Source organism: Acartia tonsa, chromosome 9 (genome assembly GCF_053477335.1).
Source record: "Acartia tonsa isolate MP-2025a chromosome 9, ASM5347733v1, whole genome shotgun sequence".
Lineage (NCBI taxonomy): Eukaryota > Metazoa > Arthropoda > Copepoda > Calanoida > Acartiidae > Acartia > Acartia tonsa.
In genome coordinates, this window is record NC_137268.1 from 29,127,219 (window position 1) to 29,151,846 (window position 24,628).

The 24,628-nt window shown below is 32.9% G+C and overlaps 1 protein-coding gene across 1 annotated transcript in view; it reads left to right on the forward strand.

Moving 5' to 3' along the window:
- Positions 1-23,009, forward strand: part of LOC145328716 (medium-chain acyl-CoA ligase ACSF2, mitochondrial-like) — a 33,309-nt gene extending 10,300 nt beyond the window's left edge. The window contains exons 3-21 of the mRNA XM_080172517.1: positions 1,111-1,179; positions 2,298-2,381; positions 3,393-3,440; positions 3,658-3,719; positions 4,253-4,314; positions 9,165-9,295; positions 10,051-10,091; positions 11,151-11,239; positions 11,667-11,741; positions 12,533-12,602; positions 13,451-13,520; positions 17,603-17,673; positions 18,370-18,413; positions 19,172-19,224; positions 19,664-19,746; positions 20,283-20,379; positions 20,657-20,739; positions 20,895-20,954; positions 21,716-23,009. Coding sequence (XP_080028643.1) covers positions 1,111-1,179; positions 2,298-2,381; positions 3,393-3,440; positions 3,658-3,719; positions 4,253-4,314; positions 9,165-9,295; positions 10,051-10,091; positions 11,151-11,239; positions 11,667-11,741; positions 12,533-12,602; positions 13,451-13,520; positions 17,603-17,673; positions 18,370-18,413; positions 19,172-19,224; positions 19,664-19,746; positions 20,283-20,379; positions 20,657-20,739; positions 20,895-20,954; positions 21,716-21,839 — 1,416 coding nt within the window. The 3' untranslated portion in view covers positions 21,840-23,009. The remainder of the gene's footprint in view (positions 1-1,110; positions 1,180-2,297; positions 2,382-3,392; positions 3,441-3,657; positions 3,720-4,252; positions 4,315-9,164; positions 9,296-10,050; positions 10,092-11,150; positions 11,240-11,666; positions 11,742-12,532; positions 12,603-13,450; positions 13,521-17,602; positions 17,674-18,369; positions 18,414-19,171; positions 19,225-19,663; positions 19,747-20,282; positions 20,380-20,656; positions 20,740-20,894; positions 20,955-21,715) is intronic.
- The last annotated feature ends 1,619 nt before the right edge of the window (positions 23,010-24,628 follow it).

The window sequence follows — 24,628 nt, forward strand, 5'->3', positions numbered from 1 at the left end:
TTTTAGGACTTGATTATAGAGTTGCTTTGCTTGAAACATTATACTTTACTGTCCCAGGAATAAACATACCAAAAATCAGATCAATCGGATGATTAGATCACAAAAAAATTTGTTGTTAAAAAAGTAAAAAAATCAACATGTTTAAAATGGACGTACGGACATTCTTGTAATGATTATAGAGTTGCTACGCTTTCTAAATCGTACCTAACTACTAAAGGAATCACCATGCATAGTTTGAAATCGATAGGACAATTCTAACATGCCTAAATTAACTAAATAAGCTATCCGTTTGTGACGGACGTACGGACCGACCCTAATTATAGAAAAGCTTCGCTTTTAAAAACATATTGTAACAAAATAAGCACAACATTCATTGAGTTGTCGATGTTTATACTTCCTGGGAATCCTCATCAATTATATCAATCATACCTAATTGTTACAGGATCACTCATGCATGGTTTAAAATTAATAGATCTATTTCAACAATCCTTAATTTACGACTTTCGCTAAACAAATGAATGGAAATATTCAAAATGTAGGTTTTACTTTTAAATTTTTACCTAAAAATCAAAACTAGCCTTTTTAAAATTTATTTAAATATCCTTGTATTTAGAAAAAGAAACCACTTACTATTACTCAGTAAATTAGACATCAATCATAAATATTTTTATCAATTAATTAATCGTTATAATGATTTATTTTGATAAATTTTTTTTCTTTTTTTTACTGGTTTGAAAATCTGAGTATTTTAGGTTATGTAAATGTTAATGGTTACCCTCTCAGGTTTAGGCGACTGGGGCTAGAAATAGGAGAAAAGCTACTATACAAATATCAAGAAACGCTCCTTAAAAAGCGACGTCACGACAATACCCGAGATGATTTTGTTTATCATCAATAGAGATGTAAATTAAATTATTAAACTGGTACCCAGGGTTTTATAACTTCTATTTCTCTTGTTCTCTTAATCGTTGGCTAAAAAATTTTGGGTACTTTCATTTAATCCTAAATGGTTTAATAAATTTGATTTACAAAAGAGGTCATATTGTTTATCATCAATGGAGATGTAACGTGCATTGTCTTATCCATTGATAACTTTGTTTTTGTTTTTAGCTAGGACTAGAAACTGGAGATAGGATTGGAATCCTGGGCCCAAGCACTTATGAATGGTACCTAACACAGGTAAATCCTTGGTCCAAGTACTTATGAATGGTACCTAACACAGGTAAATCCTTGGTCCTAGCACTTATGAATGGTACCTAACACAGGTAAATCCTTGGTCCTAGCACTTATGAATGGTACCTAACACAGGTAAATCCTTGGTCCTAGCACTTATGAATGGTACCTAACACAGGTTAATCTTTGGTCCTAGCACTTATGAATGGTACCTAACACAGGTAAATCCTTGGTCCTAGCACTTATGAATGGTACCTAACACAGGTAAATCCTTGGTTCTAGCACTTATGAATGGTACCTAACACAGGTAAATCCTTGGTCCTAGCACTTATGAATGGTACCTAACACAGGTTAATCCTTGGTCCTAGCACTTATGAATGGTACCTAACACAGGTAAATCCTTGGTCCTAGCACTTATGAATGGTACCTAACACAGGTAAATCCTTGGTCCTAGCACTTATGAATGGTACCTAACACAGGTAAATCCTTGGTCCTAGCACTTATGAATAGTACCTAACACAGGTAAATCCTTGGTCCTAGCACTTATGAATGGTACCTAACACAGGTAAATCCTTGGTCCTAGCACTTATGTATGGTACCTAACACAGGTGAAAATTTTTTAAGCAGGCTACTCTATAACTCACTTTCCTTCCGTTTGTTTATACAATAGGATTTCTATCAGCTAAGTGCATTTTTTTGGCAGTCATGAGAAGTTTTTCAGTTTACGGAAGGGAGGGCTGGTGTTATTTTGTGCTTATTTATGCCTTTTGGTCTCCCTGTCTGTCAATGGAATTTTCACGGATTTTAATATGAAGTTAGATTCTGAAGTTTTACAAGAAGATTCATTTGATTAATTAGCATCTTCGATACAACTAACTTTGGTAGTAATTTTTTCACTTTTTCTTGGTATTTATTTAAATTGTTTATCTTCATTGGTTACGCTTTTTATGTATTAATTTATTAAATAAGGTTTACTATACTACACTTGCATATTTTCAATTTTCGGAGCATACTTGCTCTCGGAGCCAGCTCCTGTAAAATAAGTGTATACTATAAAAGTTTTTTCTTTGGTTTCTCTATCCCTTACCTAATCTAATTTTTAAAAAGTTGTCTTTTCTCTTTAGTTTGCAGCTGCCAAAGCTGGGCTAGTTTTGGTAAACATCAACCCAGCTTACCAACATGAAGAATTAAAGTATTGTATCAACAAGGTAATTAAAAAAGTTTAAAAATAAGTGGAATAGTCCCTTTCGTGGCAACGACCCTTTTTAGGTTAGGTTAGGTTATATAGGGCCAGGTGATTGCCCCACAGGGTTAGGCAATTGGCTCCGCAGGGTTAGAGCCCCCCCCCCCTCCCCAGGGGCTAGAAATAGGACAAAAAGCTACTGTGAAAAATACGAAGAATCGCCCCCTTAGGTGAGTTGCCAGTAAAGGGACTATACCCTAAATAAGTTTCCTGATTTTACAAATTAATTTCCATATTCCTGTAACTTTCACGGAGGTTTCGATTCTTTGATTAGGCTATTCAGATTATCTAGAATGGTGAACAAAATTGTCTTCTTGAATTTAACAAAACCTTTGAATCACTGAAAATATAAAAGTAAAGTTAGGAACACAAAGTTTATGTTATATTGGTTACAGGTTAGCCCAGCAAGTTTTGGGGACTTTCTTATTTTTTTTTAATTTGAGGGGGGAGGGGGTTCGATGCAGGGGCGTCCAAGCTTTTTATTTTGGGGGGGGTAAAATTTTTTTAAGGGGGGGGTAATTTGGTTTTGGGGGGGGTAAAATGGCGCGCGAAGCGCGCCGCAAATTTTTTTACCCCCCCCAAAATTTTTACCCCGGGGGTAAAATTTGCTTGGGGGGATAATTACCCCCCCTGAAATCTGTTGGCAGGGGTAAAATTTGTTTACCCCCCCCAAAATTTACCCCCGGGGTAAAATTTTTGGGGGGGGTAATTTAAATTTTATAAAAAATTTAGTATTTACCCCCCCAAAATCGTTTGGGGGGGGTAAATACCCCCCCTAAAATCGTTGGGGGTGCCTACGGCACCCCCAAGGTAGGGGTAATTTTTTTTTGGGGGGGGTATTGTTCACAAAATTTTGGGGGTGCCAAATGGCCCATTACCCCCCCCCTTGGACGCCTATGGTTCGATGCTCTACAGGCTCTTAGAGGGAAAGCTCTAATATATCATATTACTCTATACAGCATATTTATTTTCTTAGGTCGGAATCTCAGCCATGGTGTTCAATGACAAATTCAAGAGTCAAGACTACTACAGGAATGGATATATTCTTACATCAGATTTTCATGTTTTCTAATTAATAAGGTGAAACACGCTGCTGGCTAAAATAACGATTCCACACATCCACCCCTCTTTACCCCATCCTCTCCAATCCTATTGGATAAACGAACTGACCAATAAGCGAGTTCCATACAGCAAGGATAATTTTTTCTCTGCCATAATATCCATGTGTTTTGTACATCCATTACTACAGGCTGCTGCAGAGGATAGCACCAGAATTAGGAGCAACACAAGACTTCTTGGATAGGTGTTTTTACAAACAATCTGATTTTTTAAAGCAAAGCTTTTCTATAATTAGAATAACTATATAACGAATAGCTCTTTTCATTAATTTAGGCATTTAGAATCGTCCTATCGATTTCAAATATTGCAGAATGATTTTTATAAGAGTAAGGTACATTTAAGAAAACGACGCAACTATACAATTGTTACCAGAATGTCCGTATGTCCAATGTAAATATGTTGATTTGTTAACTTTTTAACAATAAATTTTATGCGATATGATTATCCAATTTATCAGATTTTTTCGAATACTGATTCCTAGGACAACAAAGTACAAAGTTATAAGCGAAGCATAACAAATTGGACAGACAAACTAAGAGTAGCTGCATTATTAATATTAAAGATACATTATATCTTCATTATTTATAAACAAACATTTTATGTGAATATTAATATTATTAGTTATCGACTTGATAGGGTTGATTTGACTATAAGATGATGTCTAAGCTTAGTTTATTTTAAACTCATAAAACTCGAACACAAACACCTATTCAATAGTAAAAGCATTCCAAGCCTTCGACACCTTATCCTTATATCAAAAGAAGACAAAACTAAACCAGGTACATATCATTTTATTGAATGGTTAATTTATAAAATAAGTTTTAGTGTGGAAGTTCTAATAGAAAATGTACCTTTTGTCAAGTGTTCCCTTATATGAAATGTATCTTTATGTCAAATTTACCTCTATGTAAAATGTACATTTATGTCAAGTTTACCAGTACCTTTATATGAAATGTATCTTTGTGGCAAGTGTAACTTTATTTGAAATGCATGTTAATGTCAAATGTAACTTTTTGTCAAGTGTACCTTTAAGTAAAATATATTTTTATGTCAAATGTACCTTTATGTCAAATGAACATTTATATCAAGTGTAACTTTATGTTAGATGTACCATATGTTAAATTTATCTTGTATGTCAAAGGTATGAGAAATGAGTTTATGAGAAACGTTTTTATGTGAGGTGTTCCTTTAGGTCAAATAAGTTTATGTGAAATATTTCATGTCAATTGTACAATAATGTGTAATGTATCTTTATGTAAAATTTACACTAATATCAAGTGCAACTTTATGTTTAATGTACCGTTATGTCAAATGTTCCCTTATATCAAGTGTAACTTATTGTTAATTGTACCTTTATTTCAAATGTACGTTTATATCAAGTGTACCTAAATACGTTATATAGGTACGGTTTATTATCTATAGACACATCATTAAAGAATCTTATTTTATTTTATTTATTGGATTGGACCAGCGTTGTCGCGATATTTATCGTTACCCTGTAATTATTAGTGTGGAGATGTCCTTAGACACGGACAAAACTCCACTCTATAATGAAAATAATTTGTTACAAAGGAAACTGTCTGGGTGGAGTTGATAAAGGATCACAACGGGAATAGCGACTTCTTTTGAAGGTTTTGGTTCCTTAATTGTTCCGAATTTATGCTTGGAGAAGTTGCAACTGATAGTAGGAGGATGTCTGAAATACACAGCAAGATATTGTATTTTATTATCATTATTGTTAAGATTATTTATTTGCACATATAACATTGTATCGGCTTGGCAAGCGTCAAAGTACACCAGTGGCTCCACAACCCTTAAAGGGTTATGCCAACTATCTGGTACAATGTTGCATGGAATTTTTCTTGTAAAATGTTATCTTCATCCTATTCGAACTGGCCTGGCAACTAGGTGGAGACGAAGTTCGGCCAATTCCATGCTAGGTACTTAATAATAGTTATTATGTAAATTGTTCTCAAACCTGTATCAAACATAACAAATCAGAAGAATCAAACCAATCAAAGCATAGTAACCTTAATATATGATATATATCTAATAAAATATGTTGTACCCTTGAGGAAAATAAATCTTATCTTATCTTATCTTACCTTTATGTAACATATTTTTTTATGTCAAAATGTACCGTTATGTCAAATGTACGTTTATATCAAGTGTAACTTTATGCCAAATGTACATATATGTTAACTGTACATTTTATGTCAAGTGTACCAGTACCTTTATATGAAATGTATCTTTATGTCAGATGTACGTTTATATCAAGTGTAACTTTATGTTAATTGTACCCTATGTTAAAAGGACTCTCCACAGAAAAATCAACTTTGGATTTTTGAAAATCTAACCTGAAATTATTATTCTCTGTTCAATTTTAGGCATTTTTTGTTTTTGTGGCATCGCGATCGAAGCCCTTTGAAATTTTTTACCTCCTTTAAGTGAATCCTCCCGCCATTTAATTTGTGCTGCTTTAGTGATTTTTAGCTTCTATTTTTGCCGCCGTTGCCGCATTCATCGCCCTTCTCCGCCGCTACTCCGCTGTACGTCGCTTTTTAATACATGCTCCCCTCTCCCTTGTTCAGAAATTAAATGGAGGCTGGGGGTGTTGTGTATAGCTACGTACGCAATGTATAGCGGAGTAGCGGCGGAGAAGGGCGATGAATGCGGCAACTGCGGCAAAAGATGGTTATGTTTGGCGGAGGCGAACACAAAATGGAGGCGGCAGGATTGTCCAGTCAAGGAAGAGAATAAATCGTAGAGCGGCCGGTTGCAATGGAGCAAATGTTCTTTAGCGGCGAACATATATTGAGTGGAGGAAAGTGTAGTATATATTGTTATAGCGGCAGTACAAATAGGCGGCGGACAAAATTTTCAAAGGGCTTCGATCGCGATGCCACCAAAAACAAAAAATGCCTAAAATTGAACAGAGAATAATAGTTTCAGGTTAGATTTTCAAAAATCCAAAGTTGATTTTTCTGTGGAGAGTCCTTTTAAATTCATCTTTTATGTCAAAGGAACCTGTATGAGAAATGAGTTTATGTGAAACGTTTTATATGAGCTGTTCCTTTAGGTCAAATAAGTTTATGTGAAATGAAACTTTATGTGAAATAATTTTTGTCAATTGTACAATTATGTGTAATGTACTTTTATGTAAAATTATCTTAATATCAAGTGCAACTTTATGTTTAATGAAACCTTACGTAAAATGTATTTATATGTGAAATGTACGTTTATATCAGGTGTAACTTTATGCTAAATGTACAGGGTGAGTCAGAAAAAACTGAATTTTCCGATTTTCTGATACAACCAATAGGAATATGGAAAATAAAATTATAGGTTCTTGTTCTCTATAAAAATATACATTTAACTTAGAAAAGGTGTTTTTGAATATTTCTGAAAACAACGGAGCTTTTTAGAGCATAAAGATTTCAAAAAGTGTGTGTGATGACTTTTTCGTCTATCATTTTGTATTTTTTAAGTAGATTTATTTCTAATAAAATATTTCTGCCATTCTAAACAGATGACCAAACATATTCTTTATTCATTAAAGTTTTTATTCAACAGATTCTAAATATTTAACATCTTAAAAATACAATTTATTTAAATAAAATTTTTACAGTATAAATCAGATTATCAAATGATAACCTGATTTAATCATCAAAATCCCCGCCCCCTTTTGACAAATTATGCTTATATTTTATAATTTGTCATATTAACTTAATAATCAAAATAGGGTAAAATTTAAAAAGAGCATTTTTATAAAAGAAATTCAAACTTCAATAACTTTTTTGTCTTTAGAGATTTTTTTGTCAAATAAAAAGATTTTATTTTCTTTATACTTTAAGCTACGCTATTAAAGAAAATTCTTTTGCTAAAAACGCATCTGGAGATGCAAGATCTAAAATTTCAAATGATTTGAACGTACAGACAAATACTTTTAAAGAAAAGCTTCGCTTCTAGATTAATCTTACTTTACTTTATTATAAATTTCATCATAAATTTATACAACAGGGGATATTCTTCCAACTTCTGATTGACAGCTCTGTGTAATTATCGCGAGCGCTTCAGGCATAAAGCACAGATAATATGGTCAGCCCTCAGGCATTTTTAATGTATTTTTATGTAATTTCAAGCCTATTTTTACCAATATAACACCATATATGGGTAAAACTAGCCTATCCATGGTAATATCTATGTGATTGAATAATGATATATGCTTATACAAATATGTATCTATTGTTAAAGTAATCATGTAACCATTATGTATGTATATAGCCACAGCTACATTGACGTCACAAGTTTAACATGCAAACACTTCAATTGAACAGACAGGACTAGATCCTGGTTAGAAGTTGTCTTTATGGCTTGCACCTCTTAAAATAAGTTAGTTATTTAATAACTCTTGGACTGAAAAGTTCTCCTCTTCTCTCCTGGCTTAAAGGTAATGACTTAGTTAATTTAGCATGCATTGTATAGTATTAAATTTAGGTTCCTTTGTACTTGGCATGAATTGTGCATAGGTCTTATGTTAGAGGCCTAACACTATGCACAATTAGATGCTTTGGACTTAGGCAATCTAATGTCCTACTCTACTTATGTTTATTATCTCCTATCCTGTAACTTTCATACTTAGCTAATTCACTTGTATATATAAATACACTTTATTAAGCCATCTTCATTAATTTATACTTGATATACTTATATTATATAGATCGAACATCATAACCAGCCATTTATTCTTAGTTTAAAGCAATATAATACCATGTGTGGGTCTTTGTTGAACTGCCACTGGTTCAGCCAAATTCGTATTATACTTGTGGGAATAAAAGGAAAAGCATTCTACACTGACAAACCGATTTTGAGAATGTCTATGTGTATTGCAGTAAAAGTAGGATTTAAGTAGTACTCATAGAAGAGCGATCTCCATATCCCAGATTTTGGACAAGTGCCCCATTCGCACTACCACATCACAATCAAGAAATGTGAAAAAATGACAAATCGCAGTATTCTAAAAATGCTTTTATGAGGAGCCAAAAAGCATTTCACCTTTAAAACTCATTTAGGTACCTTTCTTAGACCTTTTTCTAAATTAATATTGAAATTCTACGATTTTTTATACAAAATAAATGAGATATTTTAATTTTACTTGATCAACATTTTTCACACAAGGCATTTTTTGACACCATACACCTATCATAGAGGCCGCATTTATAGAGATAATGAAAAACACCTTTTACAAGTTTGATGTGCTTTTGTACAGAGAACAAGGACATATAATTATTTTTTCAGTACTCCTTCTGGTTGTTTCTGAAAATCGGAAAACTCAGTTATATTTGACTCACCTTGTACTATTATGTTAAATTTACCTTTATGTCAAAAGAACATTTTTGAGAAATGAGTTTATGTGAAACGTTTTTATGTGAGGTGGTCCTTTAAGTAAAATGTGCCTATAAAAATGACGCCATGATTGCATATCACTGGTTAATTAAAATGTATACTGGCCTGCCATTGGTTATTTAGTCTGAAATTGGCCTATCATTGGTCTTTTGTATTGTATGACGTCATTTTTTATAGGCACCATAAACAGCTAAAAGAAAACTATTTAAAATTATTGGTTTAGGAACCCTTAGCTTTACTGATGTACAAAGTAATGCTGGTATGGAAGCTAAACAAAGTGTAGAGAATCTGAGAGTGAGTGCCCATAGTCCTGCTAATATCCAGTTCACTTCTGGCACTACTGGTCAACCAAAGGTAAAAATATTTACAGTATGGCTTCAATATCCGGTGGATAAGAACCGGTTCTCATCAACACTGAAAAATCATGTATCTTATCGTTTTTTATTCAGTTTTTTTTACAAATTTTAAAATGTACAATCATGATATTAAAACCAGTTTTCTCAACCCGTGCCTTCATCATCTCAGGGTTAACAAAACTGTTTTTTTTTCTTATAACTGTACATTTTTATATCCACGGAAAGCGGTTTATAATACGATGCGATAAACAAATATTCCAACTGACATCAATATTTTGATTATAAAGTTAACCCTCAACTTTCATTTCTAATTTTTTTTTTAAAAAAGGGAAAAAAATTTGGGGTGCAATTTATCTTTGGAGTGTGGAGGTACCCCCCTCCACTACAATAGTTGTAAAGCTTCCCTGGACCTATGAGAAGCTTCACTGAAAAGATTAAGTTATAATTGTAATAACTAATTTTGATTTCTAAACGGATATCCTAATATATAAAGTAGTAAGGTATTTTTGTCTGTACTGAAGGATCTTGCTAACTGCTTAGCCGATATGGTTCTCCTTTATAGTGGAGCTTCTTATCAATCCAGGGAAGGTACAACCACCCTCCCGATAGAAATGCCAATAAAAAAATTATCCACACCCCTAAAAATATTTTTACATTTTTCTTTAAAAAAAAATTTAAATTAAAGTTTGAACTTTCCTGTAAAATGTCCAAAACATTTTAAAGGGATATGAAATGATTGATTTATAAATTTAGGGAGTGGTGCTTACTCATTACAACTTAGTCAACAATGCTATACAGGAACATATGCCATTCATTAGGAAATAAATATGTATACATGAATTATACCAAGACAACTACCTGATCTCTGTCTTGGGGACATATTTCGTCTGCTAGCATATTGTTTTCTGCTTTTTAGTAGTGGCTTGGCTGTGTTAATATTCATGATGCTATTTGCTGATATTCAAGTCATAACTCATAGGTCTTTTCATATGATCAATGGATATAAAAGCTTCACTAGTTTTGGGCACATTCATCCATTTTTATTAAAGGGAAAACAGATCTATAGTATAGATGCATAAGCAGACAACTACCTCCCTTCATTTTTCAAAGACCTCTTTCTTCTACTTCTAAATTATTTTCTGCTACTTGGCTGTGTAATATTAGCGATACCATTGGTTGGTTTTCAATAGCCAGAATGGTTGCACAAGACGATGGGGAGATACAGATATTTAAGCCTTTCTCCCTCTAGTATTTTCTTCTTAAAAAGGGAAGCATTATTTTGTACTTTGTAAATTACCAATTTAAAAAAATACTAACAAAATAGAAAAAAAATGAATAATTTTTATGATATGAAATTAATACAAATTACTCAATAATGACATCATAATGACTTATTTTTATATAAGAAAACAGATTTTTTCTGTAATAGAAAAAATAATATTCAATGGGTTGTTATACTTTGTGATTAAGTTATATATTATTCTGATAATAAAGTAACAGGTTCTTTCTGTCTGTTCCGAATGATCTCGCTAACCGCCGAATCTATATGGTTCTACTTTATAGGGTAGCTTCTCATAGTCCCTGGGAAGGTTTATAACTATTTTTGGGGAGGGTACTGCCACCCTCCCAAGAGAAATCGCGCCTGCAGGATCGGTTGACCACCCAAAAAAATTTTGTTTTTACTTTTTCTTAAATATAAAATTAAAAAATGGGCTATCGAATTCAACTTTCCCCTCTTCAAGGATACTAGGGGCGGCGTTTACGCTAGTTCCTAATATTGTAACTGACCAATACAAAATACAAAAAGTAAAATTGATATTGTAATGAAATGGCATAATATTGTTGAAATCTTATCAGATTGGTGACCGACTAGGTTATAACAAATGTGAACATAGAATATGTCTCTCTGTTCCTCTTCACCATTGCTTTGGAAATGTGGCAGGTAAGTCACGGATCTAAAGGGATAAGACAATAACCCATAAATTTATGTAATGATGATAAACGACAAAGACCAAATTGCTGCAAAATTGTCATAAAAATAAGGGATTATCCTTTATCTCTTCTTTAGGGGTTTTCTATCCAACTTCTCCTCTCATCTTCCTCATTTTATGACGTCACTTGGATCATTTTGACAACATTTGGCAGCAATTTGGTCTTTCTCTGATAAATAAAATCACCCCCACAGTAGATTACAATTAGTGGTTGTAATGGTTGGACACCCAACATAACTAAACAACCAATCAAAATTCAATAAAACTTTCATGCAATGTACTTTATGGTAATAATTTGTTTTTTTTCTAGATTTTATCTCATTGTTCCAGGAGTCATTATGCAATTTCATGAATAATTTGGATATATTATTTTTTCAGGAACTATGTGTGGTATGTTGTATGGAGCTACTTGTGTTATACCCGGCCCTAGCTTCAACGGACTTGCTTGTATCAAGGAATATATTATATATTTTAATGTATAAAATTGTTAGACAAACAATTATTCTTCAAGTTTCAGGACGTTTTTCATCAATTGTTATATTTTCTATATTGGCTTGGGGGAGTTTTGAGTGAGAATTTTTTTTGCAATCGATTTTGGAAATATTACCGAACCAAGACCAAATTCCAGTCATAATTTTGACTATATAACTTTGAGGCATAATTTGTTGAAAACAGCAAAATATTTTTTTTCTTATATAAAACTCTCAGAGCAAGTGATTCCTTTCTGCCACTGGTAAGTGGGCTTAATTAAGCATTAATTTTTTACTAAAAACCACACTGTATTATATGCTATGATCTAACCAATCAAGCCTTGACGTGGAATCCCAAAGGAAAGAGAATTCCAGGTAGAACTCCTAAGTGAACTCTTTCAGTGATGCCACAAAACGTGCCCAATCCAAGGAAGATTGGAGAACCATTATGCGGTGCCTATGTTCTGATAAAATATAAAAGGCAATGTTGTTGTATATGCTATGAAACCAGTCTAAAGAAGCATAGAATTAAATTATTAATATCAGAGATCTAAAGGGATAAGACTATGGTCGATAAATTGATGTACATCCCTGATGATGATAAACAAAATTACCCCTTCTGTATTAAAGTTAGTGGTTGAAACGTTTGAACACTCGACTTAATTCACCAACATCACTAAAGTCCCCTAGTTGTTAAGCCAACGAATAGGAAAACTAGAGTAATAAACAGCCCATTGTCCCCTCACTCTCTAATAAAATATATGGTATAAAAACAGGCCATAGAATCAGAAAATTGTACCTCAGTATACGGAACTCCGACTATGTTTATTGATATGCTACAAAGGTTAAATTGCAATTTAGCTAATTATTTTAATATTACTAAGTTTTTTTACCAGAAATAGAACTGCTGTAAAGTGTCATGTGTGACGTCATAAAAAACGTCTAAAAACATATCTTTTTTAGGGTTTTCCTTTCCCGCTTCTCCCCTCATCCCTCCTTTTTAGACGTATTTTTATGACGGCGCTTCACAGGAATAAAGAAAATATGAGGACTAAATTAATCAACAAATCTTTTTCCTCTAATATTTACCATGTATCATTATTACAAAATATCTTTTGCTTTGTTGTGTGTGTGTGTGTGTTGTGAAAGATCTCATTAACCACTGAACCGATAAGGTTCTCCTTTATACAGTGAATCTTCTTATAAATAGATCCAGGGAATGTTTTTAACTATTTTGGGAGAGTTTGCTATAAAAAAAACTAAAAAAAATTTTTGAAACTGAAATTGAAATCTTAGGGTTACCAATTATCATTACCTCAAACGGGCTTGGATTCTGTCCATGACACTCAACTGCGAGGTCCAACAACCCAGGATAACTAACGGGAGCCAAATGTCTCCTTTTATGTCCAAACACCTTGGGTATTGCATGACATTTGTCCTAACTTTGCATGGTAATGAGTTGCGCCTGTTTATGGCCAAGGCATTCCCCCTACTCTAACTACTAATGTCTCTCGCACCTGACATAGTAGCAGTAAGAACCAATTTTATCATCTTTAGTTAGTTATAGTGCTAGGGATAAGACGAAATTCAACCTATCACCTCCCCAACGACGAGCGGATGCGCTACGTGTTGAGCCACGGTCGCAGGTTCTCTTCCTGGTAATTGTTGAATTGCTATTTTAAACTAAATTAGTGTGAAAGAAACTGAGCCAAAGTTAACAACTGTAAAGACTGGTATTATGGCTGGTGCCCCTTGTCCAAAGGTAAGGATGTAAATATTAATAGCGTAACTACTTTATACCATACTTTTTCTAAATTTCTAATATCAATAGCCTAAATACTTTTAAATCATTCAAAAAACTGGCTAAGATATTTAGTTTTGATATTGACCTGTCATCTAAAGATACAAATTCCCTTGAAACAACATGAAATTTAATTATCTACTGAAACTATTATCAACAAAAATTTTAAAATCGGGCCAAAAACACCCAAAATTTGTAGGAAATCATATGTATGATATTTAGACTGCTTAAAAGCAGTTCGACCGCCATGGATGTTGTATACATAAATATGGTCAATAATTATGGAAATTTAGACAGGAAGTAGCAGCCGTCTATCTTGAATAGAAGCCAATAAAATCACGTTTTGCTACTAAAAAAATATTGTTGATGTTATGTATTATGTCAGTACAATTTGAGTCATTTTCAGTTTTTTTCTGATGTTTTATATGTTTTGGTACTTTGAGAGCTTCGCTTTTATGAATGTTGTCATCCTTGTTTTTTATATACAACTGCTATCACCCAGGTATATCACATAGTTTAACATTTTCCCGCTAGGTGTCTCGAAATTATTTTTTTCACTTCAATTTATACTCTCTAATATACATTAGCAAAATTAATTTGCTGTAATTGCGAATAAAATTATAAAGCTCCATAATTTTTATACTTATACAAGTTTTGAAATTTTCTATTTAAGAGTAAAAGCTAATTTATTGAATTCAAAAATAAATAAATTTTACGGAAAGATTTTAGTTACTACTTACTTACTTACTTACCAGCCTCTTCACTCCAGTGGAGCATAAGGCCATATTTCTATTTTCTGGAGGTCAATTCAATGACCCGATAATCCTTATACTAAAGTAAGATGATGTCTGTCTATTTGTCTGTACTAAAGGATCTCTCTAACTGCTGAACCTATCGGGTTCTCCTTAACAGAGTAGCTTTTTATATGTCCCAGGAAGGTTTATAACTATTTTTGGGAAGGGTTCCACCACATTCCCAAGAGAAATCGCCCCTAAAAAAATCCCTCCCCCCCACAAAAAAAGTTTCTTTTAAAATCTAAAATAAGAAATTGGGTTATCCAATTCAACTCCTCCCTCCTTAAGTGTCCCTAGAGTCTTCTAGGGGCGTAGCCGCTAGTGATATACTTATTTAATAATCCTTATGTTAAAATAACAGGATGTTTGTCTGTACCGAAAGATCTTGCTTACCGCTGTACCGATATGTTTCTCCTTGACAGGGTAGCTTCTTATAGGTCCTGGAAAGGTTTATAACAGTTTTGGAGGAGGGTACCACCGCCCTCCTAAAAAAAAGTTACAACAAACTTTTTTAAAAATTTAAATTAAAAATTTCAGTTATCATATTCAACTCCCCCCTCCCTAATATCCCTTAGAGGCTTCTACGGGCGTAGCCGCCAGCTATTATACAAAAGGGACCCAATGTCTGTCTGTAGCTAAAGATCTCTATAGCTGCGTAACTAATATGGATCTCTTTTACAGTGGAGGTTCTGATAGGTCTAGGGAAGATTTATAACTATTTTATGAGAGGATATAACAGAATATTTGTCTGCCTGTAGATAAGATCTCAATAACTGCTTGACCGATATTGTTTTTCTTTACAGTGGAGTTTCTTACAAGTCCATGGAAGATTTATAACTTTAGGTTTATTTTCTTTATTTAAACCATATAGCATTATTTCAAATCTGTACAAAATTTAGGGTTTTATATTAATTAATGCGTTTAATAAGAGTACTTATTAAGTAATCAATCATTGAGACGATGAAATTTAGAAATTGTATGTAATTTTTATAAATTTACAAGAATTTAAAGTAATAGGAATTCATTAGATTAATTCATTGATTTATTTCTCATAAGTTGTCTACTTTTAAACAGAGAAAGAGGGGACACTGAGCTGTTTATTACTCTAGTCCCTAATGTTTTATGGTAACGTTTGCATATTCTTTAGCTCAATAACTTTGGGGACTTTAGTGAATTTTGATTGGTTGGTTCATTAAATTTAGTGTTGAAACATTTTAACCACTTACAAAAATCTACAGAATTTTGTAGATCATCTTTGGGGATGTACATCAATTTATCGGCCAATGTCTTATCCCTTTTAGATACCTGACTTTTAAACTTTCAATTTCGCCTACACATCGTAAGATTGTTCATATATATATATATATTGTTCAGACCTAACCAAGTAGGTTCCAACATCCTAAATATTACAGACAATTATTCATTTGATAGCACAAACTTTTAAGTCCTGGATTACCTTACATCATTGTTTCAAATTCCCAATTAGGGCCCCTACTTTGATCTTGTATTAAACATTTAGAAACGCCAGGGAGCCAGGGGGATTAGACAATGATTGAAAAAAATCTCGATCTGTAGGTAAAAATTGTTGGTAAGAAAAGTTTGGACACTGCTAGTTTGGACAAATTAATCAAGATATAAGTCCCCGAAGTTTTTAAGCCAATTTATGAGAAAACGTGATTATAGACTTTAGAGACCTGACTAATTTATAGTTCATTGTCCCCTCACTCCCTGAGTAAAGTACATTCAAATAAAAATTAATCTGCAAATCTACTCTATAACTTTATCTTTATCTATAATACAAAGTAGAATGATGTCTGTCCGTACGTCCCTTAAGATCTCGGTAACCACTGAACCGATTGGATTCTACTCTTCAGGGAATATACCTACTGGTCCTGTTGTGGTTTTAGGCTATTTAGGGGGTGGGACACCGCCACCCCCCCCCCCCCCAAAAAAAAATCCCTCCCCAAATTTTTAAAAGAATTTTTGCAAAGCCGCTGTGTAAGAATAGTTATTTCTCGTATCGTATTATAAACGGCTTTCCGCGGATATAGAATGTACAATTATAAGATTAAAACTAGTTTTTTTAGCCCCGAGGTGCCGGAGGCACCGGCTAAAAAAACTGGTTTTAATCTTATGATTATACATTTCTATATTCGTAGAAAACTGGATATAATACGATGCTAGACATAGTTTTTTCGTATGGATGAGAACCGGTTCCTATCCACCGGATTCGAATGAATACGAGAATAAACTATATGATTCATACATTGGTGTATCTATAATCTAGACAAACAGCCAATTTGAGAAGTGCATCTACTTGATAATTAGGATATGTTGTACGTCCGTATGTCTGATAATATTATGCTTATGCCTTCAATTGCTTTTGTTTACAAAGTATATCTCTCTCCCTCACAATCACGCATGAACAAACATTATTGTAAAATAGATAATTCATATTCAATTCATTTATATATTATTTTTTTTTAAATTCATAAATTTATCCTTGTTTACATTTAGTTTTTGTAAGTTGTAAAATCAATTAATTCAATTAGCAGCGAATCTATTTTAAAAAGGGTCGTTGATGTTTATAACTCCTGAAAATGAATGTTAAAGTTCAACTCTCTCTTTCTTTCTTTTATAAAATTTCAGAGCTGGATCTTTAAATGTGTAGCCGTTGCCGTTGCCGTTACCGCTGCCGTAGCTGTAGCCGTGGCCGCAGTCGTAGCCGCAGCCGTTGCCATTGCCAGTGCTGCCAATAAAACGTGTAATCAAAAAAAATTTACTGCAGTGCAATGCCAGCTATCCTAGAAATATGGATCTCTAAAATCTTCTATGGCCCACCCAAAACATAAATAATTTTTTTATTTTTAAATTTCATTTTTATTTGGCTACGGCAACGCGTAGCCAGTTTGATTTAAAGATTGCTATTAGGTTAGTGGCTGTATCCCTGGCAGCGGCAACGGCAACGGCTACACATTTAAAGATCCAGCTCTGATCTCAGATTTCGCGATTTGAGATAATTTATCTTTATATCATAGCGAATTAAATAATCTTGCAAGCATCGCTTTTATCTTATAGAGAAAATATTTAATCAAATAGCGAAAACTGAGATCTGAAATTTGTGTCACCCTTCCAACATGACGCATGACGTCGTACGACCGCGAGAAATGGCATTTTCTTGGACTCCATCTTGTTTCAATAATTAATAATTATGGATGTGTGTCATCCTTGTATCAAAATTATTTGCAGGGATTTTCTTCTGATGATATAGACTTGATGACAGGCACAGTTGGATATCCCTCAAATCATATTGAAATCAGGCATTATAGTCAATTCAGTAATTTTTAATCAAGGTCTAAAGGAATAAGACAATGGCCGATAAATTGATGTACATCCCTATTGTTTGCACACAAAATTAAACCTTCTGTAGCAAAAAAAATAATGGTTGAAATGTTTGAACACTCAGCTGAATAAACCAACAAATTTAAATTCAGTTAAGGTCCCCAAGATGTTAAGCCAACGAATAATAAAACTTTATTGTGAAACTTTGGGGACTAGAGTAATAAAAAGCCCATTGTCTCCTCTCTCTATCTGAGTTTTAATCCTATTGTATAAAGTGGTAAGGTTTTTGTTCGTTTGTCCTTTAATCTCTCGTTAACCACTGAGCTGTTCCATTTAAGGGGAGCTTTTTATATGTCCAAAAATGTTATTCTTTGTTTTGAATTTTGGGATGGTTTTATGCTATTTCATTGCTATCCCTCCTCTAGATGCAACATTTATGCATTTATCTATGTAAATTTAGGTTTGCCACTAAAATTGGTATACATCTCTTTTATATGTAAACTTATTGAAGTGTTTTTTTTTGGAAAATCCAACTTTCAATGATTAAAATGATCTCTCAAGCATTTTAAGTTATGTAGGAGCATAGGCCTCCCCCACCCCCCAACACACATTTTTAGGGTACTTTCCTCAGTAAAATATCAATACTTGAATATATGACTGTAAAAATGTGATAGAATTGTGGATGAAAATGATAACATTGTACCTGTTGGAGAACCAGGTAGAAATAAAAATTAAATTATTTAAGTTGATTAATATAAAGTAGTAAGGTGTAGCTGTCTAGAGTGGCCTAGCAGAATGGGGATAGAACTGCTTTTAAATTACCTATTCTATTGGAACACAGTAATAGTGTCTGACTGATTATGACGTAACAAAAAAAAATTAGCCAATGAGAGGCCGTTATTGACCAATGGTAAAATTTATAGTGGCCTCTCATTGGCTAATTTTTTTTGTTACGTCATAATCAGTCAGACACTATTACTGTGTTCATTCTATTGACTTGGGGATATATCCTACACCACATATCTTTTCTAGGGGGATTATCCCTTTTCTCTTTCCATCTACTATGACGTCAATAGAATTTATAGGCCTAAATCAGTGACATCTATCCCGATTTTCCTAGGGCACTAAACACAGCTACAGTAAGGGTTTTTGTCTGTAGCTTAAGATTTCGATAACTACTGCACTGTATTAGTTCTCCATTTTATATCATCTGTTTTAGGTTAGTTTTAGGCTATTTTATTTTTAGATTTACGTCTTGGATTTGCATGTCTAAACCCTGCGGGGCCTATAAATACTGTGTCCTATCCTTTTTGGGCTGCACTGTACCAAATATTGCCTAACCTAACATGACCTTAAGGAAAACACAAAGTAACGATTAAGTAGGCATTCCGCGGGAAACCGCCCAATTATCAAAAGCTAATATTATTTTGACTAGGTTGCGTGATTTTAGATACATAATTTTAAAAATAATTTTAGGAGAGTTACATTCTAGAGGCTTCAACACTATGCGAGGCTACTGGGCTGATAAGGTTATCAATAAATTAAGTTTAGATGCATAGCTTTTTTTATTTTTGGGGTTTAAAGAAGCTCATCCATAAATGTTTGAGTTTGTATGTCCATCTGTCTGTCGGTATTGGTAGGTCTGTCTGGTTTCTATTCCTAGCCCTTCAAAATACAAACGATTGTAAAATATAATAAGATTATTGTTAATACTCTACTTTACAAATGTGCGCCAAGAGCTACATTGCTACATTGAGGGAGGGACCGGGTCATTGGATTGAAATATACACTAGCACCCAAAGTTTCTATAATCACTGTATTCTATTCGTTGGCATGAAAACTTTGTGTAATTTTAATGAATTTTGATTCGTTAGTTTTAACTTGTTGTGACCAAACCATTCAACCAATGATTTAAATTATCCCTTAAGATCCCTGGTTAAATAAAAATCTTTCTTTAATATCTATTAGGATAAGACACTAGAAACTATAACATCAGACGGCTGGTTGAGAAGTGGGGATATGGCAGTCATGCAATCAAATGGGTATTGTAGGTAAAGCTTTCAAAATTTTTATTAATAACAAGGAGGATAACATCCATAAGTTGCAAAAAATAAAAATTGAGAGGTTGAAAGCAAAAGTCAAAGTTTATTTTTTCAAATATTCCCATATATATTATAATACTATGGTATCGAAATCTTGACAAAAAAACTTCAGCTGTCTATCTTACACAGTAGCCGAGAAATTCACTTATTACCCATACCCTTTCTAATGTATAAACTGAAGGGATGAAATGGAAGTAGAAATTTATTTTTAAATACTAGCTGCTTCGTCCATAGCCTCTAATTGTTGTATGAATTTTAACCAATATTTTAAAACTTGGCAGTCAATTATTACAGAATACTTCAACCACTATAAGTTTTAAACAATTAATGTTTGAAAAACTCGAGCTCACCTATAAGCGTGTATTTCCTATATAAATCTGACATGGATCATGAAGCAATGAAGCAGGCCCTTTTGTAAATATTAAAAATTGGAAGTTTCTCTGTAGTAAAAGTTGTCGCAATTATAGGTATTAAATAAAATTCAGGATAGTGGGAAGAATCAAGGATATGATTATACGAGGTGGGGAAAATATTTATCCCAGGGAGATTGAGGAGTATCTACACACACATCCATCTATTCAGGTATTCTATCATATAAAGTATTAAGGATTTTTGTAAGAAGCTTAAGATCCCAATAACTATACGTCCCTAAGTTAGTCAATCTGTAATATTAATAATTCATTACTTACTTACTGCTATGTAAAACTAAGAATAATAATACTTGTGACTGTTTGTTAAAAGGGATTTTTGTTGTATAATATAAAAGATTATATTGCCGGAAAACCGGCCCTATAGTTTCAATATCCGGTATCAAGCCCGATGTTAAAAATGGCGTGAAATCCTGCCCAATTCTATTCAGGAGGTGCATGTGTTTGGTGTAACAGATGAGAGGATGGGTGAGGAAGTGGCCGCCTGGATTAAACTTGTACCTGGAACTACACTACAACAGGGAAGCAGCTTAAAGTGCCTAATAAAAAAATTACCAATAATAGGCCAGTATACATTTTACCATTGGTCAATATACATGTATGCTGGCCTATCATTGGTTATTTGTATTGTATGACGTCATTTTATATTAGGCACTATAAGCTGCTTCAACAACAGGATGATATCAGACAGTTCTGTAAAGGAAATATGGCACATTTCAAAATACCCAGGTAATATTTTAATTTTCAATTGACGATTGAGAATGGAAATTCTAATTTTTTGAAATACTATAAGCTGCGCCCATAGCATCTAGGGGGTTCTCTATTCAAAGGGGTATATAGGGGACATAAAAATAGCCTAAAACAATCCCAAGGATTAAATCTACAATTAATATAGCTTAAAACAATTTCCGTGACCTACAGGGTCATTCAAAAAAATGATTTTTTAAAACTTATTTATGCATAAAAAAACTACAATTATATAAAATGCTTTATATAATATTCAGCCTCATTCTGCCGTTTTGAATTCAAAGCCCCTAGATGCTAGGTGGTCAGCTATTAGTAATTTGTTAATATAGTTGATTTTGAAAATTAATTTAAAAAGCTCTTGATTCATCCTCAGCCCCAAAGTCATATAATAACGCTTTCTTATTCGTTGGCTTAACAACCTTGGAGACTTTCATTGAATTTTGATCGGTTGGTTAATTTAGTTAAGTGTCCAAAGGAGTACTTTTTGTATCATCATTGGGGATGTACATCAATTTATCGGTCATTGTCTTATCCCTTTAGGTCCCTGCAAGTAATTGGAGTTTCCAAAAGCCTGTGCACGCCACCGTTAGGTTTAGGCCGGTTACATATTTGGACAGATATCTGGCTGATTTCTAATACCAGATATCCGGCAGATTACTAGATAACTGGATATTGAAGGAGCCAATAAAAGTTTTTGTATTTCCGGATATCCGGACAACCCTAGTTTTAGTTTCTACTTTTAGGTATATTGAGTTTGTCGGCCATTTCCCGACGACCTCAACTGGGAAAGTACAAAAGTTCATGCTCCGACAATCAATGGAAACTAAACTGGGATTGGAAAAGAACTCCAAACCAAAGAAGAAATAGTTGCAGCAAATACTGAGAGAAAGGGGACAATAGGCTGTTCATTACACTAGTAATATTGTGTAAAATCGTTGGGAACTACATCAATTTATTTGCCATTGTCTTATCTCTTTAGATCCCTGAGAAAATGACACAATACTTTAAAGTTCAGCTCATTCTCATAACTATGTGTAGATTGTGTATTGATAATTATCAAGAAAAAAAGCTTACTACTTTAAATGTCTGTCTTTCCGTCCGTAATGCTATGGGAAGAAAGTGATTTTCTCGGTTGCTATTTAAGAAAGACAGCTGTAATTTTTTGTGGTAAATATTTCCTGTAACAAGATGGAATAAGTCTGATTGCAAACCGGCCCCGTAGATCTATTTAAATATAACTGTCTATCAATTGGCAAAAATCATATATTTGGACATATTATAACTTAAGCTTACTTAACCAGTATCTAATGTGGTTTACATTTAGGTTTGAATTTCTATGCCCAGTTCACAAACAACTTTTAGAGGTCGACCGATTTATTCTGTAGGTCAACCAAAACAAGCACAACTAACAAATGCCTTTATAAAATCTGTCAACTTAAAGCTTCTTTAGGTCCAAATATGTATTGTCTGCTGAATTTTTAAGTTAAAAAATGACTGTTTCATAATAAAAATATCATAATTACTCTGGATAAAATTGTATTTGTGGAGAATTATTCAAATATTAGAATACAGGATGTTTAAAAGAAATTAACAGTTTAATACTGATAATGAAAAAACCTCATATAAAGATTTTTAAAATTCAGCCATTATTAATATACTGGGCAAAATATTTCTATTTCATATTAAGATAGCTTACATTTTAGTCGGTAGGAAGAGACTTTTTTTGGATTTTTGAATCCAAATTATCTTACTCATTATCTTTAAAAATTTGGGTATTTTCATTTGATCTTAATTAATTAGTATAAAATGACATTGCTTAAGCTTTTCTTTTCAAGTTAAAAAATTGTAATAAAAAACACCTTTTACATGATGTTTTTGGTTTTTTAGTTCAATTAAATTTAATATTTGTATGTTGTTTAAATTTTATATTTAAATAGTTTAATAAATAATATTTATTTTACATATTATAAATTACAATAATTTTCATAAAAAATTATATATATTTTAATATATAGTATGAATAAAGTATATAAGAAAGGTCGTCTTATTGAGTTTTATTTTCAATATAAGCGGTCACGCCCCTAACATTTAGGGACGCCACCCCAAGCATAGGGAAGGAGGTTAACTACATTTTCCATAAACTAACCTAAAACAAGGATGATAACATCCATAAAAGCGAAGCTCTGAAATGGAGGGACAAACGAACATTAACACTATAGTAGAGTGTCAGAATATAAATGAAAAAGAATCAAAGCAAAATTGTGAGTAAATTTGTTGAAAAACTTCTTGATACAGGATAATTTTTATGGACGTACTAACATTTTTAGGACTTGATTATAGAGTTGATTTGCTTAATTATTGTAATTTATTGTCCCAGGAATCAGTATACCAAAAATCAGACCAATCGGATAATTTTATCACATAATAATTTGTTGTTAAAAAGTTGAAATGCAACATGTTTAAAATGGACGTACGGACTTTCTGGTAAGAATTATAGAGTTGCTTCACTTTTTAACTCGTGCCTAACCCCTATAGGAATCATTATGCAAAGTTTGAAATCGATAGGACAATTCTAACATGCCTAAATTGACGAAAAGAGCTATCCGTTACAGACGTACGGACAGACGGACCGACCCTGATTATAGAAAAGCTTTGCTTTTAAAAATAATTCTATATGGTCTATGGGAATATTAAATGATCTTAATATTTTTAGTCTATGAAACTTAATGACTAAACCATGAATTGTATACCATCATCTCCGCAAAAAAACTCCAAGCAAATATGTAGATAATCGTAAAAGATAAACATCTTATAACCACAAGAGTGTAGTGGCAAGATCTAATTTATAGGTTAGCTGCGCTCACTCTTACTGTTCTATTTCTTGTTGAAAATGTGTAATATCTGTAAATTATGTTTATTAAAATGAATTGTAACCTAGAATTTCTTGCATTTTATCCTGTTTAACCCATCCTAACTTATGTAAAAGTACCGTAAAATTAGCCCCCAACACTAAGTTTGGGGAAATGCTATTTTTAGTCATAGCAACCTATTCTAAAAAATGTGTATAGTACTGTAATGACTTTCATAGAACAAACTTGTACATATTTTGAAAACACTGTGTTTGTGATTTAAGAGCGAAGCATATCTATAATTTGCACTCGTTTAGCCGTATGTTTCCGCAAATTAGTCGCATACAAAAACAGGTTTTTTAAAACCATCTAATTTGGGCAATAATGTGGTGTTGATATTTTAGCAGAAATGATAACACACCCAAGCAAGTATTCAGATAGACGCCTTTTATGATGTTTCAATAATGATACCAAAAATAAAAGATATGGGTGAACCATAACATTTTAATATTTGAAATTTAGTAAAAACAAAAATTGTGAAAACTATGGATATTTTATCGACTTAATACTTATGGGATTTCATAAAACTGGTCAGGGCTGGCATGTATTATTAACATGCGCATTTCTAAAATGATATTTTAGACAATATTTACATGGTTTTAATAGCTGGGTGAAACAAAATTTGAAATGGTGACTGTTCAAATATTTAAAAACGACTTCAAACGATATTTTATTACATAGCTATTTGTATTTTTAAAATGCCTTCATAATCAAATAATCAAAGAAGAATTTGCCATTCTTATTAGT